The sequence below is a fragment of the Plodia interpunctella genome, chromosome 30 (assembly GCF_027563975.2).
Source record: "Plodia interpunctella isolate USDA-ARS_2022_Savannah chromosome 30, ilPloInte3.2, whole genome shotgun sequence".
Taxonomy (NCBI): Eukaryota; Metazoa; Arthropoda; class Insecta; order Lepidoptera; family Pyralidae; genus Plodia; species Plodia interpunctella.
The window spans coordinates 1,231,223-1,251,710 of NC_071323.1; the positions used below are offsets into that span (position 1 = coordinate 1,231,223).

General features: G+C 36.2%; 1 protein-coding gene across 2 annotated transcripts in view; it reads left to right on the forward strand.

Annotated features, from left to right (window-relative positions):
- Positions 1-20,488, forward strand: part of ATPCL (ATP citrate lyase) — a 56,335-nt gene that overhangs the window by 5,661 nt on the left and 30,186 nt on the right. Inside the window, exons 1-3 of one of the 2 annotated variants that reach the window (XM_053767420.1) lie at positions 1,864-2,017; positions 16,282-16,393; positions 20,197-20,302. In XM_053767420.1, the coding sequence (XP_053623395.1) occupies positions 16,344-16,393; positions 20,197-20,302 (156 nt within the window). In that variant the 5' untranslated portion in view covers positions 1,864-2,017; positions 16,282-16,343. Of the gene's footprint in view, positions 1-1,863; positions 2,018-16,281; positions 16,394-20,196; positions 20,303-20,488 lie in introns of those variants that run through there. The other variant, XM_053767421.1, reaches the window with a different exon arrangement.

The window sequence follows — 20,488 nt, forward strand, 5'->3', positions numbered from 1 at the left end:
AATTTCCCACAGGAACAGTTATTTTTCCGGGATGAAAGGTACCCTATGTCCTTCTCCATACTTCAAACTACATGTATGCAAAATTTCAAGAAGATTGGTTGAGTAGATAGAGCGTGAAGAGGTAACAAAAGAACAAATAAACTTACTTTCGCAATAATATAAGTTAGGATTAGTACGCTTTAATTAAGCTTCATCTGTGCCTGATATTTGTCTGTAATCAAATTTAGCAAGTAAAATATTTTAATGGCTATATTTTTATGGTATGGTTGGCGGTGTGCGGTTACATAGCGCCTTAAGGATTTGTTATACTCTAACTAGTCAAATCATTTTTCAAATGTCAAAAACAAAATTTGGAGCTTGTGTGACAGTGACGTATCGTGACGTCACGAAGTCAAAAAGCGCTTCTAATATACTTTAATGAGACCGAAAAAATTGTGGTGCACCCAGGATCGGCTACCGACTACGGGAACTCGACGTTTTACTGAACTGTCTGCTACAAGATCTCTCTGACGACTCAATTTATGGTGTCTGATGATGTGTTTAGAGAAAAGGTCGCGGTGAAGTTATTGCGCCGCTTCTTCACCTGCGCTTTGGAAGTCGACGGTTGACTTAGTAAATTTTCGACGTCAATAAATGATGTATATCATCCTAATTTCAATACATCATTTATTGGCGTAATTTGAATAAAGAATTTGTGATGAAAATTACGTTTTTGTAAAAAATAATGTATATTTTTTCTCGATACGTGCTCAACGCATATGGCGTTAGTATGATTACATGCAAGAGATGATAGCGATTTTATATAATCTTTAACGACCTTTCAATAACGGTGCCGCTGGACCTATGACCCAGAATAATCGTCAAAGTCGACGAAGGTTGCTATTTTACTTATCTATTTATCGTGTTGCCAATATTGTGTCAATTTTTGAACATTTCGTCCACCGTAATTTTACACTTCTTCAAGTTTCAACAAACACAAGATTTTGCTTTCTACCTACGTACTAATTTATGAATAACTTGCGGCCCGTCACACCTTCGCTCGAGTAAAATCATAATAATTATAAACTTAAGGTTCACATGTTCACATTCTATGAGGAATCACGCTATCTATTAGTGAAAAACGCATGAAAATCCGTGCAGTAGTTTCCGAGTTTATCGCGAATAGGCAGACAGAATTTATGATATATACTAGCGGCCAGTTCCGGCTTTGCTCGGAAGAAAACTTAATAAATTATACAACTAAACCTTCCTCAGGAATCACACGAACAGACAAGACGCTTTGTTTAATCTGTAATCTGTGTTGGGGGTAGTGTAAAATTTTATCAATAAATATTTTGAAAGGGTTCTTTTTTTTAGGACGCTAATGACGGCGGTCAAAATGCTCGATAGTTCACCCTTAAAACCATAGATAAAAGAAAATCATAAAACGTTAATAATTGGGGGTACCTACTAGTGCCCCGTCGAGAAACAGGGGACTGAACAAGAAATGTGAATTATCAAAAATCTTAATCCTAACTAATATTATTAATGCGGAAGTATGTTTGTTTGTTACCTCTTCACGCTCTTCAAAGTCGCGGTCAAATGCTAGTTTAAAGTATCGGCAACGTATCAGAAAAACTGCCTAAAATTACCAATACTGGAACCCAGAGCTGAAAAAATAGGATAATCCGTTGTGTGATTGACACAATTGGTTTATTTATATAAAATAATAAAAAACTTATCAAGTCGCATGACAGTCACGGTCGCCTAAATTTCATTAACTATAGAAACCTGATGATAACGGTTCATGCACCCATCAGAATTGAGCCACGCCACGAGGGAACCAAAAGGTCGCATGCGCAGGCGCACGTTCGAAATTCGAACTGTCATTTCAATTCAGTCTCCCGCTGGCAACCGACGGGGTCGGACGTGTCGCTCGTTCGAATTAATACCGCGAGTGTTCTAAACGCGCGTGATAAAAATCTGCTGGCGATATCTGCTAATAGTACTGGCATAACGCAGCGAACACTGTCCCAAAGTGAGTGTGCTTTTGGTTTAAGACATTTTAATGTTGTCCGTTTTAATTTTTATGTAAATCCGATCGCATGATTGCGCGGCGAAAGTAGTCGTGTTGTGTGTACGTGTAGTAGTGACGTTCGTATTCCTCTGTAACCTTGTTTGATTTTTATACAAAAACGGGCGTTGACGGTTCGAAATTTAAACGTTTTTATAGTAAAATTTTATTCTCGTGCTGTCAATGTCGGCGTGTTAAGTTAATATGGATATAATAAACTGAGATAAATTAGTATTTTTAATGAATAAAACTAATAATTTTAAACGAATTTGATTTAATCTGTACCATGTTTTTTTTTTATGAATACTGTTACTAAATATGATCGTATGTGGGCTATGTCACATGGGAGATATCAAGGAAAATTATTTATGAGACTTTTTTATGGGACTAATAGAAGCCAAAACTATTGTTTTCTAACTTTTGTCTGTCTGCCTGTCAACATGTTTTTTCGCGCATAACCCAATAACTACTGAATGGGGTTTGTGACATGACGTGCTGTGTATTTTATGTTTTATGGTAGCCCACCAGGTAACTAGGCCCTCGTCTACTAGTTGCCAATCATTACCATAGTTATGTACTAACTTCGATTTTTTTAATAATAAGTTTTTTTCTTAAACAGAAAATATATTTCATAAAATGTCACTTACTATAATAAAAATAAGAATAAGAATTATTTACAAAAATGCCAGTCCTTGCAGTTCGTTACCTTGAGGTAGCGTGCCCAGAAACTGACAGCGTTGCCACGTTGAACGGCAATGCTTATGACAACAAATTTCAGGAAAATATTTTTTTAAAATAATAACCGTGTATAGCCTAGTTTATTTCCTTGATAAAAACCCATAAGTTTCAATTAATATAATAATTCCATTATTATCCAGGTAGCTATCATTTGTATTATAGATATTAATAAATAATCTTCGATCGACAACTTCGTAAACAGTATGTCGTGTTTATACGTGTTAGGGTTGCCACCTTCAAACAATCAATCAATTAAGCACTTTGTTCTTTTCGTTGGAGCATTTTCCATCTAATTCTGTCCTCAGCTATCGATTTCACCTCCGTATACGACACGACCACCGCCGACATCACGGCTGCCACCTTATTTGCTGAGAAATAATATTTCGAAACACCACTGAAAATATATTGTGTAATTTTGTGAAATCCAAGAAAAATGTAGTTTTAAACAATTATTTTTTTCGTGCAAATTTGATTCTTGATTCGTTTTCAAAGCAGATTTATATTCGTTAGGCTACGTTAGGTTATATTAGTTTTTCACAATAGACGTGCTATTCCTGAGGAAGGTTAAGTTGTATATTATTATGGTTTTACCCGAGCGAAGCCGGGACGGGTCGCTAGTATACACAGATTTCGATATCATTCGATGTAAATCTGTACTAAAAGTAGAACCAATTTTATAGGTCACTTTTGACATCTGACAGCCTTTTGCTGGAACTGTCAAAAATGTCTTCTTTTGTTCGTATTATTTATAAAATTTTTTTTTAGTAATCTGATTTTGGAACAATAAATATTATGTGCCCTCCGTGTCCTTCATTACGAGGTTACATTTATAAATTTTGACGAAGCATCATTAATTGGGCCTACTGTAGTCCTTACATATTATAAAAGAAAGTCCTCTGCCGCGTCTGTCTGTCTGTCTGTTCACGATAAACACAAAAACGCCTGCACAAATTTTCATGCGGTTTTCACCAATAGATAGTGTAGATCCTAAAGAAGGTTTAGGTGTTTAATTTATTGTGTTCTTAACCGAGCGAACCCGTCCCGTTAGTATTAGTATAATTGGCTAAAATAAAGTACGATAATATTTTATGAGTACCTATTTAGGTGACAACCCTAGATGTTTCGTATCTGTGACCTTTAGAAAATATAAATATATTTATTGAATAATAGCAGATGTTGATGTAAATCTAACATGACACCTATTAACAATTGTATGCCTCTTGTACACTAATATTATAAAGAGTTAAGTGCTTGTACAAGTTCGTGCGTAATGGTGTGAGTTAATGTTATTTTCCCTATGTCAAATATTCAAAATTATTTACTCGCGTGTTCACGGTTGCGGTTCGTAGCTGTGACGCCCCAGACGCCCGGGGTTAGCGTAAAAACAATTGCCACTCAATTTGGAAGATTTGGCTGTGATTTTACAACCGGCTTACCGCCTGACTTCAACCCTTTTTGGGAATGCTACCGTTGCCCAAAAATTTTTATTATATGTATACCAAGTAATATTATAAATGCGAAAGTAAGTTTGCTTTTTGTTACCTCTTCACGCATAATCTACTGGACCGATTGTTATGAGATTTGGTACACGGGTAGAAAATAACCTTGAACAACACATAGGGTACTTTTTATCCTGAAATTCCCACGGGAGCGAAACCCCGGGCGGGGCGCGTAGCTAGTATAGAATGTATATAGATTTTTGGTCCAGTAAACTGCATGGTTAGTAATTATAGTTACGCATAGATGGCGGAGTAAAGAAGAGGCATTTACCCAACAGTGGGATATTTTTTTTATTCTAGCCTGTTGTGTGTCCCACTGCCGGGCCCTGGTCCCTACTTTCTTCCATGAATTGATACCGGTTGCGGCTTGCTGCCACCACCGCAGAATATCGCCCAAATCTTCTCGTCATCTGTTTCGATCTTCCCCTGTCCCTACGCCCTTCTAGCTTTCAGAGGGTAGCCAGTTAAGCCCATAGGTTAATAAAATAACCTGCATAGTCTATACTATTATTATAAATATGTAGGCGTTTGTGATTTTGTATGTTTGAGGCGTCCACTCTCCTTCAAAAATTCCTTCACCATTAGCAAGGTACACCATCCAAGATTGCTATAGGCTATATTTTATCTCGAAACTCCCACGGGAACGAAGGCGACATCTAGTATATTATATGACTGTCACCGTCAGAAATCCTATATTTAAATACTTCCTGTTGTAATGTCCTTGACATTAGAATGTAAACTGCATTCTATGTAAAGTATTATCATGTTAAAATGTGTTTGCAGCGTTTTGCATCGTTGACATGTCTGCCATTGCAATTTTCTCACAATGAAGTGATGCCGAATAAATAAATAAAAATAAATATATAGAGACAAATCGCACAGGTTGAGAAAAAGTAAAACCGTTTGAAAGTTTTGGGCGAAGAACGTCAGAATGCAAACGTGACAGATTTGCAATATATAATGTTGTTGTCCCGGCGCCCAATACGAGTTTGTGGCGTCGAGACTTAAGTTCTTGGGGCGCACGGGGGTTGGACAAACGACTGAGGAAGGCAACAGGTGAACCCCGCTCGGGTAGTTTATTCGCACAGCGAATTTCAACGCGGGAACGCTGCCTGTGTGATGGGCACCTTGCTTACGGAGCCTACTTTAGATATTTTAAATTTGTAAAAACCAGTAAGATTATTCTTATATAAATGAAGAAGGATAAGGAAACGGTCGTTGGTTACTGTTACGATCTCGTATCGAGATCAAAATTTTCCTATAATACAAATCGCTTCGCGGATATTGTGACGTCAATGTGTACGTTAGGGCGATTACTCCTACCATACTAACGCCATGATATGTTTTTTTGATTAAGAATTTTAGTAAAAAGTATAATATTTTTTTCTATAATGCAATGTGGTCACAGTAGACACAGACAGTGGTCGTTCCGAAATGCCAGTAGTTTGTAGCTTGTGAGAAATAACTATAAATATAAAAATTGACGAGATATAGTGCCTGTGAAGGTCTAATTTCTGAATAAATGATTTGAATTTGACTTAAAGTTGTGACCGTTTTCGATTTAGTCGACAGCGACTGCGTTATGCGATGGAAAACTATAATATACTTTCTATACTAAAATTCTTTATCTAGTATAGCATAATCTGTATAAATATTGTTTTAATTTTTGCTAAGAAATAATATAAATTATTCAAAATGCGTAGTGGCGATTATGGCACTAATAGAAGCCAAAACTACATTTTTTAGAAATTTTGTCTGTCTGTATGTTTGTTCGCGCATCACGCAAATACCACTGGATGGAATTTGAGGCGGTTTATACAGTTGTGTAGCGGAAGGTCTAACTTAAAATCTTGTATAGGATTCATCGCGATCCGTTACATTGAACGCGAGATATCGATAATAAGCTATCATGAGCGGACCCACGAAATATTCGCGGGCGAAGTAAGTTAAAAAGTTTAAAACATAAATTAATTATTATTATAACAATAGATAGAGAATCCTAATTAATATTATAAATCCGAATTTAAGATTGTCACCTCTTCACGCGCTATCTACTAAACCAATCTTCTTGAAATTTTGCGCATACAATGTTAGTTTGAAGTACGGAGAAGGACAAGCTATCATTCATCCTGGAAAAATATTCCCGTGGGATATTCACGCGGGCGAAACCGCGGGCAAAAGCTAGTTTTATTTAATTAAACCCTTTTGAAGTCAAGAATAAAACATGTTACTAGTTTCGACTGGTAGAGAATTCTTTTAGCATAAGTTGACCTTTGTACCATCTTGGTAAATAATGTGTAAACTAACAGGTTTATAGGTACATATAATGTTGTAACACGACATAATAAACTTTTATTATATATACCGGCTTCACAATGTCGTCGAACAGTTCGCCAATCTTTGACGGATTCGGTGCATACATTGCTGGTTTTTCAATTCAATAATTTTATTGGAAATACATATTTTATTTTATTTATTTATTCAAATTTTGACATTTTTAATAATGATGTAAATTCGTCCTCCTAATTTTTAATATAGATATAATATAAGACCTATATTTGTTAATTGACGTCCTTGGAGAAAAGGCTGCGGTGAAGTTTGTTGCGCCGCTTCTTCTTCACTTGCGCTTTGGAAGCCGGCAGTAGACTTAGTTTAAGTATTTTTTTTGACGTCAATAAGTGATGTATATCATCCTAAATTGAATAAAGAATTTTGAATTTGAATTTGAATTTGCGGTAAATAAAGGCACTCGTACTATCATCTATCCGCGATGTTCACGCGTTCGCGTCGGCGTGTGTCCCAGTTGGACGATAGTGTGGAGATGGCATGAGAAGCTTTCGATTTACATTACTCAGCAATCATACAGGCTGGCCCGCCTGATGGTAAGTGCTCACCGCAGCCTATGGCCGTATGCACCAGGGAATAAAAGTTTTCACATCCTTTTTGAACAAAGAAGTTTATTTCTGAATCATAGCAATGAATTGGCTGTTTACTGTTTCTTGTCGCCTAAAGGTATCTGACGTGACTTTTACTGGATAACGTTAACTAATAATGAGTAGTCGGGTACACACTAACTAGTGATTTTTTTTTGTGTATCCTGCTATTATAAATGCGAAAGTTTATGAGGATGTGTGTGTGTATGTTTGTTTGTTTGTTTGTTTGTTTGTTTGTTTGTTTGTTTGTTTGTTTGTTTGTTTGTTTGTTTGTTTGTTTGTTTGTTTGTTTGTTTGTTTGTTTGTTTGTTTGTTTGTTTGTTTGTTTGTTTGTTTGTTTGTTTGTTTGTTTGTTTGTTTGTTTGTTTGTTTGTTTGTTTGTTTGTTTGTTTGTTTGTTTGTTTGTTTGTTTGTTTGTTTGTTTGTTTGATTGTTTGTTTGTTTGTTTGTGACTCTTTCACGCATAATCTACTGGACGGATTGTTATGAAATTTGGTACAAGGGTAGAATGTAACCTGGAATAACACATAGGGTACCTTTTATCCCGAAATTCCCACGTGAGCGAACCCCCGGGACGCAGCTAGTACTTAATATACTTACCTCCCATATTTTAAAGTGAAGTAACAGATATGTTTGGTCACACTTTATAATATTTGAAATTGACAGACAAAGAGACAAACATACTTTAGCTTCAAGTATGCTGTTTCGATATTTGTGATGTTTAGGCAACAAATGTATAATAGGACAGTCTTGTACTAATGGTGTCTACTTGTATTGCATAATCAGTTCATTATACATCGTTATGTCATTAATTAAGCACTTAATGATTGTCTGTATTGGTAGCTGTCTGTACTTTTTGCCGCTGTCGAAGTCGCTGGCAACAGTTAGTAACCAGGAGGAGCTACCGTGAAATATAAAACACGTGACACCAAATGCGTGCTTACGTTTTCTCCTTTTTAGGGTTCCGATGCCCAATTGGCAAAAATGGAACTCTTATAAATTCGTCATGTCTCTCTGTCCGTCCATATGTAAAGTATGTACATACGGACGTACGGATGTACAGCCACTGTTTTCTGAAACTACAAGAGCTATACATGTTGAAACTTGGTAAGTAGATGTATTCTGTGAACCGCATTAAGATTTTACACAAAAATAGAAAAAAAAAAACTAAATTTTGGGGGTCGCCATACTTAGAACTAAAACTCAAAAATTTTTTTTTATCATACCCATACGAGTGTACACTCGAGTACACTGAGTCACTGTTATCTTCTAAAATAAGAGGATGATAAAACTCAAAAAATATATACTGTACAGTCTGCCACAGAAAAATCTGACCCCCCGCGATTTGAACACCATCTCTTAGGGATTAGATTTCTCTGTGGCAGACTGTACATTACTATGTAAACTTTCACCGAAAATTGGTTTGAACGAGATCTAGTAAGTAGTGTTTTTATAAATCGTAAATCGCCATACGGAACCCTTCGTGGGCGAGTCCGACTCGCACTTGGCCGCTATTTTTTTTGTTTGTTTCTGTTTATCCACATATCGCGTTAACGGACAGAAATACTAAGTACCAGTGACGCAGGTTGGTTGAAGTAACGCGTACGTCACGAAGTTCAAAGGTCTTAACACTCGTGTGCCAACTAACAGAGGAGAGTAAGGGAAAAAAACCGAGTCACTGTCGTAAAAGACACTTGTCCTTTACTCTCACGTGGGGTTCCTTCTGTGTTACATACCCGACTACAGATAAAGCTTCAGAACAAAAAAAAAACTTAAACATTCTCCTGTGATTTCACGACCGGCCCGTCTGGCGTTAACCCTCTTTGGGAATGCTGTTTTCGCCTCTGAATCATATATTTTGTTGAGTTTTTTCATTCTCTTATTTAAGTTGAAGTTACAGGGGAGGGGGGACACATTTTACCACTTTGGAAGTGTTTCTCGCGCAAACTAAAAAATATATTTGAAACCTCAGTATCATTTTTGAAGACCTATCCATAGATAAACCCACACGTATGGATTTGATTTAAAAAAAAATGAGTTTCAATTCTTAAGTATTAGGACCTTCAAAATTGTTTTCTTTTTACTAGTTTTGTGTAAAATCTTAATGCGGTTCACAGAATAAATCTACTTACCAATTTTCATCGGGTTCTTATACTTTCGCAAAAAAGTGGCTGTGACATACCTACGGACAGACAGACATGTCGAATCTTTTTTCCCGTTTCCGTTTGTGCCATTTGGCTACGGAACCCTAAAAAGTAAATTCGTATTTACATACAATTGGCACAAAAATGTACTTATTTTCTAGTTATTTTCAAATGCATTAAACAAGTTGGAGAGAAACAAATTACACAAAACATGGCTCATTAAACAGTGATTTATAAAAAAAAAAAAATTTAGACTATGAGATCATAATCAAAAGTTGTTTTTTCTATAATCGAACGATGAACTTTAATTGCTTTTTTTTATTTATCTTGATGGATTACGGCATTAAAAACAAAGATTTGTTGACTACTGTTTTAATCTCGTCATTAAGTTCGAGTTTCTTTCGATTGTTCTAATTTTAATCTATTATAGTTTAAACATTGTATAACAAGTACCTGATGCGTTATTTCATTCATAATTTTCTTTTAATGGCGTTAGGGCCATGCCTCGTTGCTCAGTCGAGCTCCGTCATCTTGACGTCCGTCGACAGACAACGCAAGAATTGTATGAAGTTTCGATACGTCAACGCACTACGTCAGTGTCAAAACTTTTTTCATTGAAAGAAACAAAGAAAGAAAATATATTTTATTTGATATCACAAACTTAAGTATTTTTATATACAGGATTTCACAATTTGGGCGTATTTGTGTATACCAAAAGGGCTTCCTCTCAGCATAATGTTGCGGTGATAACCACAAGGCTGGTCTTCCGAGGACACCTTTCACCTTCATTGTTGTTGGAAACCCCAACACTGAATTACAACTAATATTGTTCCTTGTCTTTCTTCTGATTTTGTTTACATTTTGAGTGGGGGATTCGTGCTGGATTAATCAGATTTCAGTTTCAATGTATTTGACTGCCTAATCTTAACGATCCATTTATAATTCGCCATTTTGTGGCGGCGACCAATTTAAATTTTTAAAAAGGTTTTATTAAGCTCAGCCCGGTTTTTGATTATAGCAACACTGACGCTCACATTTAAAAAATGTTTGTCCTTTTCCTTCGAGCGTATAAAAAGTGCTCCGACCGAAGTAAACTCTATATTTATGTAACCAGCTCCGAAAAGCATTCATTTACAGTCCACTGCCAAATGAGCCATCTTTATAAAAAGTTGTATGTACATTTGTCGACCTCGGTGGCGCAGTGGTAAGGTTCTTGCCAGTGAACCGAGAGGTCCCGGGTTCGATCCCCGGTCGGGTCATGATGGAAAATGATCTTTTTCTGATTGGCCCGGGTCTTGGATGTTTATCTATATATGTATTTGTTATAAAATATAGTATCGTTGAGTTAGTATCCCATAACACAAGTCTCGAATTTACTTTGGGGCTAGCTCAATCTGTGTGATTTGTCCTGATACTTATTTATTTATTTATATTACAATGTGCTCAACGGTATATCATCCCTTTTACAAGTTCCAACATGAAAACAATCTTCATAGTACATATTGTTGAACTAGCTTTTGCTCGGGGCTTCGCTCGCGTAGATTTGAAACCAACATTATTTTCGTACAAATTTTCAACCCCTAATATTGAAATATGATGATGGGGGTTTTGATTTTTGAAAAAAAAATTAGCAGCCTATGTCTGAATGGAGCTCTTTCACTACATTTATACCAGATTTCATCAAAATCGATTTGTTTTGTCTCTCATTTTACAATATTTGAAATTAACAGAAAGAGACAAAACATATTTCAGCTTAGTATGTTTTAACTTTTTGATGAATAACAGGGATACTAGCAGCACACCTCGGTGTTCCTTGTGCAATTATTTAAAAAATAACGTTACGTTTTTATGCACAGTAGCGCCATCTAATTTATAAAGCGCTATTGACTATCAGACTTTTCGATTAAATCCTATGTGAATCGCGTACTTTCGGGATAAAAAGTACCCTATGTGTTCCGAGTGAACAAACTACCTCAATACCAAAATTCATAAAAATTTCTCCAGCCGTGAAGACAACAAACATAATAATATTTTTACTAGCTTTTGCCCGCGTAATTATCCCACGGGAACTGTTATTTTTCCTGGATGAAACGCTATGTCCTACTCCACACTTCAAACTACATGTGTGCAAAATCTCAAGAAGATTGGTCGAGCAGATAGAGCGTGAAGAGGCAACGAACTTACATTCGCATTTGTAATATTGGTTAGGATTGGGATATAGTCAGTCAGCAATACCGCAGCACTAGATACAGGTAAAAAATCATAGTTAAAAATACTACGCAAGTATTGTATATGTCACCACAGTATACGTAGAGTATACAGAATAAATTAAATGGGTATAATACTGCTTGTTACAACACTTAATTTACATAAGGCCACGGGGTAGCGCGCTTAGAACTGTGTGGTTTTTTTTTCACTCGAACATGTAAGAAAATATATTAACACTAGACGTTGCCCGGGGCTTCGCTCCAGTGGGAATTTCGAGATATAATATAGCCTATAGCAATCTTGAATAATGTACCTTTCTAATGGTGAAAGAATTTTTGAAATCGGTTCGGTAGTTTCGGTGATTGCCCGCCTCTAACGTACAAACTCACAAACGCTTACATCTTTATAATAATAGTATAGATGTCAGGTAAAGTCAACAGCTCATTAACCCACCCAAATTCATTGAAAACTCGCCGCTATTACCGCGACATAGAGGGTAACTTGATCCTTTGCTCGGTATACAAATTACTTAGGTATTTGCTCGGTTTGCTAGGTATACAAACCTATAACGCAGTGTGCCTAAATCGCGTTATGCCTATACCGAACGAGATGTGGGCATATTTGTGCTATTGACTGTATTGAATAATAATTAAAAAAAAAAAAAACAATAATATTTTTTTTGTTTACGTCACTTTGGTTTCTGCATCTGTGAGGCGAGGATAGTGTAAATATTGACTTGTTTAACAATAAATTTGTTATTTTACTGGATTACATAAGTGATGTTTTGCTGTTACTCAAATATTTGATATATTATATATGTACGTGTTATCCATACTAATATTATAAATGCGAAAGTCTGACCGTCGCTTCCGCTTTCACGGCTAAAACTATGAATCTATTTTGATCAAATGCGATATGCATGTAGAATTAAAGATCCCACAAATGACTATAATGGGGGGCTGAAAGTTTGTATGAAAATCATGTCGGTTCCACTTTCGCAGAGAAATTCACGCGAGCGAAGCCGCGGGCAAAAGCTAGTATATATAATTGTGTAGTTTTTGATGTATTGTTTATTATAGTTTTTATTATCCGGGGCGGGAGCTAGCCTATTCTACAGATATTATACTCGTAAATGTGATCGTTTTTGAGGATGTGTGTATGTATAGAAGCGGTGGTGGTGTAATAGTTAAGACGCCAGCCTGTGGATCGGCAAGCCCCAGGTTCGAATCCTACTCGTGCCCTATGAGTTTGTATACCAATCTGACTCATGTAGTTTTCATCGACCACCACTTGCTTCCGGTGAAGGAAAACATCGTGAGGAAACCTGCACACTGGTTGATTATCAACTTGTGTGTGAAATGGAGAAGGTAATGGTAAACCACTCCATTAATAATGCCAAGAAAGTTGTTGTGTGTGTTCCATTCCACGTAATGACCGCGACCCTCAGCCATGAGGAATACGACTATGAAGTGAAGAGTGTATAAATAAATAAATAAATAAATATATTAGGACAAATCACACAGATTGAGCTAGCCCCAAAGTAAGTTCGAGACTTGTGTCATGGGATACTAACTCAACGATACTATATTTTATAAATAGATACATATATAAATAGACATCCAAGACCCGGGCCAATCAGAAAAAGATCATTTTCCATCATGACCCGACCGGGGATCGAACCCGGGACCTCTCGGTTCAGTGGCAAGAACTTTACCGCTGCGCCACCGAGGTCGTCAAATGTATTATGTTGTTACTCTTTCACGAAAATCCACTGAACCGATTGTTATGAAATTTGGTACACGGGTAGAATGTAACCTGGAATAACACATAGGGTACTTTTTATCCCGAAATTCCCACGAGAGCGAAGCCTCGGGGCGCAGCTAATATAAAAGTACCCTATGTGTTATTCCAGGTTATTTTCTACCCGTGTACCAAATTACAATCGGTCCAGTAGATTTTGCGTGAAGAGGTAACAAACAAACTTACTTTCGCATTTATAATATTAGTTGGGATTATGTTTTCCCTATTCAGTAAAAAAAACGGGTGAACGACTCATAAAAGAATTTTGTCACATACATAGATGTGTTTACGCCTCGTGCTCTTCCAAAACAGCCGGTCGCAAACCCATCGGCGATAGTTGGGTCTGCGCCCGACTTCTTGGGAAATAACTGGGCAAAATACAAGGCGTAAACCTCGACTCCTCGTCCCAAATCCGACACTATTGTTCGGCCGACCTTACCCGAATGTTTACGAAGAGTTTTATCGCTACAGGTTTTTGTATAAGTAATTATGTTATCTATTAACTTGGACTATATTTAAGTTTCGCTTCCGATTTTTTGTTACGAAGCGGATTTTTGCACTAGTTTTTCTGGAAATCCCCTTTGAATTGGGTATTTGCCTGTTTATAAAATAAAATGTTTAAAAGCATTCACGTAAACACGATAATCAAATGTTACATTAATGGATATATTTTATTAATAGTAACACTCCCGTAAAAACATTGCGCACCTAAACCCTCCTTAGTAATCACACTATCTGTTGGTGAAAACTTGTAGGAATATTGTAGTTATGTGATAAAATAAACTCGTGATTTTCGGACAACTTGATATTTTATTGGCGGCAAAACGAACGCTACAAAGTGACAGATGGCAATAGACATTCAGTCATAGATAAACAGATACTACTACTTTGGTTGGTTGCGTTTCATTTCATCCAACAAAACTGCATGAAATTCCGTTCATTAGTTTTTGAGTTTATCACGAACATAGAAGCGGCAGCAGATTTTGTTCTATAGAATGTAAGGATTTGATATTGTTTGTTTTGATTGAAGTAATTAATTAAAACCCTTTTTGACACCAACATTTGTGACGTCACTTGTGCTAACTATCGTACACAAGCCTCATTTTTTGTTTTGGACGCATTGAGAACAGTGTCCGTTTTGACTTGACCGTAACTACCCAAATATTTTTGCTCATTTTAAGATAAATATACGGAAAAAAGTTAAAACAGACAGAAGCGTGAACACGTTTAATAACTGACGTCTTGTAGAAAAGGCTGCGGTGAAGTTTGTCGCGCAGCTTCTTCACAAGCGCTTTGGAAGTCGGCGCGGTTAACTTTAAGTAAATTTTTGTCGTCAATAAGTGATGTATGTACGTCCTAAGTTGATAAATTTTAAACTTTGACACTGGGATGAACGACCGTGTCACGTAATAACCTTGATCTTGACTCGTGCGATTCTTATTGGCTTGTCCGTGACTGTGACCTAGACAGCCACGGGCGTACCTATAATAAGACAAGGCTGGGCATTACCCCGCCCAGAGTCGATGCCATCACTAAATATAGCACAAAACTAGGTCGCATTCCGCGTCTGTTTGTTTCTAAGCTTTCCTTTAACCAAAAACGGATGAAAATTAAAACAAATTGGCAATTGACTAGATGTTGCCCGGGGCTTCGCTCCTTTGGGAATTTTGAGATAAAATACAGCCTATAGCAATCTTGAATAATGTACCTTACTAAAGGTGAAATAATTTTTGAAATCGGTTCAGTAGTTTCGGAGATTAACCGCCTCAATCATACAAACCCACAAACGCTTTACTCTTTATAATAATAGTGGCGTTATTAGCTGCATTTTTATTAGCACTGGCTTTGCGGCGTCGCAACCACGAATGCGACCAGGATCACACGATGGGAAGATACGGTTGTTGAGCAATTTATACGACCGCATGAATGGAAGTGATTGTAGTCTCTGATAGGTATTGCGAAGGTCGATATATGAATGAACCAGTCAATTGAGCTGTGTAAGACTTTGGTTACCTATATCATCTTCAGAGGAAATTGTTTTATTTTTTTCTATATATTCTTTGTTTACGAAATTGTTCGCATTTGCACCGTAAGGTAAAGGCTTTTAGTATAAATTATTATACCTAGTCGTTTAAACAAATAAATTAGGACAAATCACACAGATTGTGCTAGCCACAAAGTAAGTTCGAGACTTGCGTAATGGGATACTAACTCAACGATACTATATTTTATAACATATACATATATAGATAAACATCCAAGACCCGGGCCAATCAGAAAAAGATCATTTTCCATCATGACCCGACCGACATTTATATATATAGATAGATTGATAGTGTCGATGGCATTATGGTTAACTCGTCCACGTTGCGATGACGTGACTGGTTCACGTCAGATAGTATAGTCAGATGATCGCGCGATGTCTCGCCTCACGCAGACGCGCAGCCAATCGCTGCGTGTGCGCATGCATACAGTCTCGTATATGCGTTCTTGGGAAAAGGGGGAAAAAAATGAGTTTTAACTTGCCAATAATGAAAATTATTGAAAATGAATAATTGTACAGCAGCGAAAATTCAAATTTTCTATCCCTAGGTTCTGGGGCCCGATTATCACGCAATAGAAATTCACTACAACAGATTTTATCCATTTTTTCTGAAGCCCTGTTTCTGTATTCACAAAAAAATCACCGCCGTAGAAGTAGTGCTTTGGGAATAACCCGTTCAAACGAACGCATCGATCGATAGTAATTTTTTCGTTCGTAGAATATGCTTAAAAATCTTCGAAAAATTTTGCGGAAATGAATTACGATTGCCTGAGAATCGGGCTTCTGCGCTATGTCTCGCAAATTGACAGCTGTTTCACATAAAAAAAAATACCAATAAAATTAACACACTTTTTTTTTCCAGATAAAATCAACAGCCATATGACGCGAGCTCAGCACTGATCCGCAACAAGAAACACATACAAAATGTCATCAAAAGCTATATACGAAGCGACCGGGAAAGACCTTATCAATAGGTATGCAACCACGACTAATATTAATGCGCTTTTTGCCAGCACACTAGCGCCACCATCACATTTTTTTTTCGCTTTCTTTTATTTCTTATCGAAAAATTTTACGATTTTACAGGCTGTTAAGGCGCTTTGTTCACCACCATCACATTTTTTATAAATTTATTTTATCTTACTAATGTTATAAATGCGAAAGTTTGTGTGGATGTATGTGTGTGTATGTATGTTTGTTTGTTTGTTACTCTTTCACGCAAAATCTGAAAAAAACATAGGGTGCTTTTTATTTCGAAATTCCCAAGGGAGCGAAGCCCCGGGGAGCAGCTAGATATTAATACATATCAAATTATCACTAAAGGTATACATACACACAATTATAGCGACATTTCTTTTATTTCTTATCGAGAAATTTGAAAAATATTTTTAACAGATTACAAAGTATTATAATTTTCTATAATACAATGTGGTCACAGTTGTCTAAACGGATTTGGTACCATTTTCATTTCCTCTCGATAAACTGTTTAATTCTTTCTTTTTTATTGATTTTCTTGTGTTTATAACTTCTGGATATTATATTTTCTTCCGTAATAAAAAAAAAAGATACTGTGTCTGCTTGGATTTCTCAATTTCGTACTTTTGTTCTATCTGTGGAGACTTAATAGGGTTGATGACAAGGTCTAGAGCACCCATATTTTTTACAATAGGTATCTATTGTAAAAAACACGGGTGCTCTAGATAGAATAGATATTTTGATGATGATAATTCATAGACTGTAACAATGATACTAGATTGTAATGAATTAGAAAAAATAAACAAATTCGAATATTTTGAAGCAACTTTTATTAAGAAGTCATCACCTTAAATGCAATATTATGGCTGCTGCCGAACCAAACAAACATAGTCTTTTTTCGCAATGAGTAAGAGCTGAGTTGTGTTCGTGTCATTTAGTATGGAGTGTTCGAGATCGAGTCCAAAAATGTATGATTTTATTATTGTCGTATCTCTGAAAGTATTGTCATTATCACAGTATTTTTTTCACTGGTGTTTCTAATGATATAAGGGCCTTCGAATAGTCATCAAAATAAAAAATTGTCATTACCCTGTTGGCTCTCTGTTTCATGGTGGTTACCATAGCTAAAGTTTTCCTAAATGTGGCCGTCCAAATCAAAAGGGACCTTACGGCGCCGGGCACTTACGCCATTATTGCCGTTGTTCCAATACAAAACAACAGCAATAAAGTACTAATTGCTAGCCGCCATAAGGTCCCTTTTGACTTGGACAAATTGTAATAAAACTACGTGGGCTACGTCTGTACATGGGAGATATAAAATTAAAATATATTAATCTTGTAATAATTGTCTTCATGGAATTAAAAGAAGTAAAAAGCTGATGGTCGTAACTTAATATCATGTTGCATCGCGATCTTTAGAACTCGAGATATTGAGAAACACAGGCGAAGCCGCGGGCAATAGCTAGTGAATAAATAAATATTATTTAAGTATACATTATAATGTAAATATGCTAATTATTGGCTCCGCCTTTACAGTGAAGTAGTAATTAATTAAATAAATAATAATTGGAAACCGCGCCCACTGTTAAGTATATGTCACGTATATCACTAGCTATTTGCCCGCGGGTTCGTCCGCGTAAATTTCCCACCGGGATCAGTTATTTTTTCGGGATGAAAGGTAGCCTATGTCCTTCACCGTACTTCAAGCTGTATGTATGCAAAATTTCAAGAAGATCGGTTGGGTAGATCAAGCGTGAAGAGGTAACAAACAAACAAACTTACTTTCGCGTTTATGATATTAGTTAGGATAAAACACAGACACAGAAAAATCCGGCGTCTTTTTATTCGACGAAATTACGTCACTGTTCCGAAATCAATTTGCCTTCCAAACACATTATTATAATTACCTAATTATAATTACACAATTATAACTATAAAATTAGTAAATCACATGAGGTAATCAATAAAATTGATTAATAATTATCGTGTTTATTTAATTACTTCTAGGCGTATAATTTTTTGTCAAATAAAATATAGCAATTTGTATTCGTTGTCCGGTGTTTTTTTACAAGCTTTCATTCAGTTTCACTATTTGTCTTGATCATATATTAGATAAGAACATTACATATGTAATGTTTTTATATCTGTACATTTGTAATCTCTATATATATATATATATATACATATAAAACTTGCGTTACTGAGTGACTGACTGACTGACAGACAACGTACAGCCGAAACTACTTGTCGTAGGAAGCTGAAATTTGGCATGTAGGCTCCCTGGGGAGTGCAGATGAGGATTTTTGGAAACTCCACCCCGAAGGGGGTGAAAGGGGTAAAAAACGTTCATATGAAAGTTCTACACCGTTGAAGTTAGCGACTTGAAAATTTGGGTTTTAGTTGTTTACATGAAATTAATGAATATGTGTTTCAGATTTTTCTGAAAATTAACCCTCAACCCCTATAAAAGGTGGGTGTAAAATTGTATGGGACTTCATAAAATTTTCAAGATAAAAAGCTGAAAATTGTTAAATTTATTTTAATTTTTCTGAAAGAATGGCCGAGATTTTATTATGAAAAAATCAAGCGTGCGAAGCCGTGGCCAAAAGCTAGCGTTTTTATATTTGTGATCTTGATGAATAAAATACAATTTGTAATCACAGATATTTATGTGGCCGTGAAAATCAAAAGGGACCTTACGGCGCCCGGCACTCACGCCATCATTGCCGTTGTTTTGTATTCGAACAACGGCAATAAAGACCTAAGTGCCAGCCGCCATAAGGTCCCTTTTGATTTTAACTGCCACATGAATGAACATTACATTGAACATGTTCCATATCTGTGTTTCTAATGCATAATTACAACAACGTCCTTAATATTCACATTAGCACTAATTCGTCGTATATATTTTTTTTAATTTTATCATATTTTCTGCCAGTCTGCATACCAAAAAAAAGAATACTCACTAAAATCAATAAAATTTTGACGGAATAGGGTAGTTGACAAGGTCAGAGAATTGTATAAAATATGTATAATATATACAAAATAGATGTTATTAGGATCATTGTGATAATGCGTAGACTCTAACAATGCAGCTGGATCATTGGGGGAGTCAATTTTCAAAAATATGGAATTAAAAAAAAAATAACAATCGTAAAAGACATTTTTGTAACAATTTTTATTAAGAACTCATCATCATAAACGTAATATTTAATGTAGCTGTCGAACGAATGTAGTTTTCTTAGCGAAGTTGTGACGTCACTCGTTCGTGTCTTAAAATGTGTGATTTTATTTTTGTCACATCATTGAAAGCATTGTCATTATCACAGTATTTTTTTCACTGGTGTTATGGCTGTTAATATACCGGGTCACTGGTATCAAACGCAAAACCTCCTAAAGACTACTTGGGTACATCGAAACAAGCAACTTTTATTCTACGAGTTTTCGTGTTTCGTAGTTTTTTTTTCCATATTAAAAAAAAAAAACAATCTAATTGCGATACTACACATCTTAACTCTATGTAATAGCCAAGTAACACGAGACAGTACAGTAGCGTTATGTATCGGAATCGAACATAGAGTTAATGTTTTATAGAAACGACATTAAATTTTTTATTTTTGTTTTTATCACGATTAGACAAAAGTCGTAGAACAAAAGATGTCAGTCTCTATGTACCTTATGCGCCTTTGGAAGGTTATGCGTTAGATACCAGTAACCGTGTATAACCTTCGAATAGTCATCGAAACTAAAATTTCTCAACTACTCGTAGTCTATTGTGTGACTTACATTTGTCTCTGTCCAGGCACATACCGGCCGGTACCGCGTTCGAGCCATGCCGATTCGTCACAATCGAGCAGGGCACTGTCTGGGAGGATGTCATTGGCAAGAACCCGTGGCTCACCAAGGAGGTACGTGGAATGAAACTGTCTTTCAACTGCATTATTGATCTTGCAATTTCAATAAACTCCCCCCCTATTATAGTATTTCGTGGGTTGATTTTTGCAAAAATAATTAGCTTATGTATGAAAGGGGTTGCTTAACTATGTGCATATTAAATTTCATCAAAATCAGAGTACAGCGGTTTGGCTGTGACA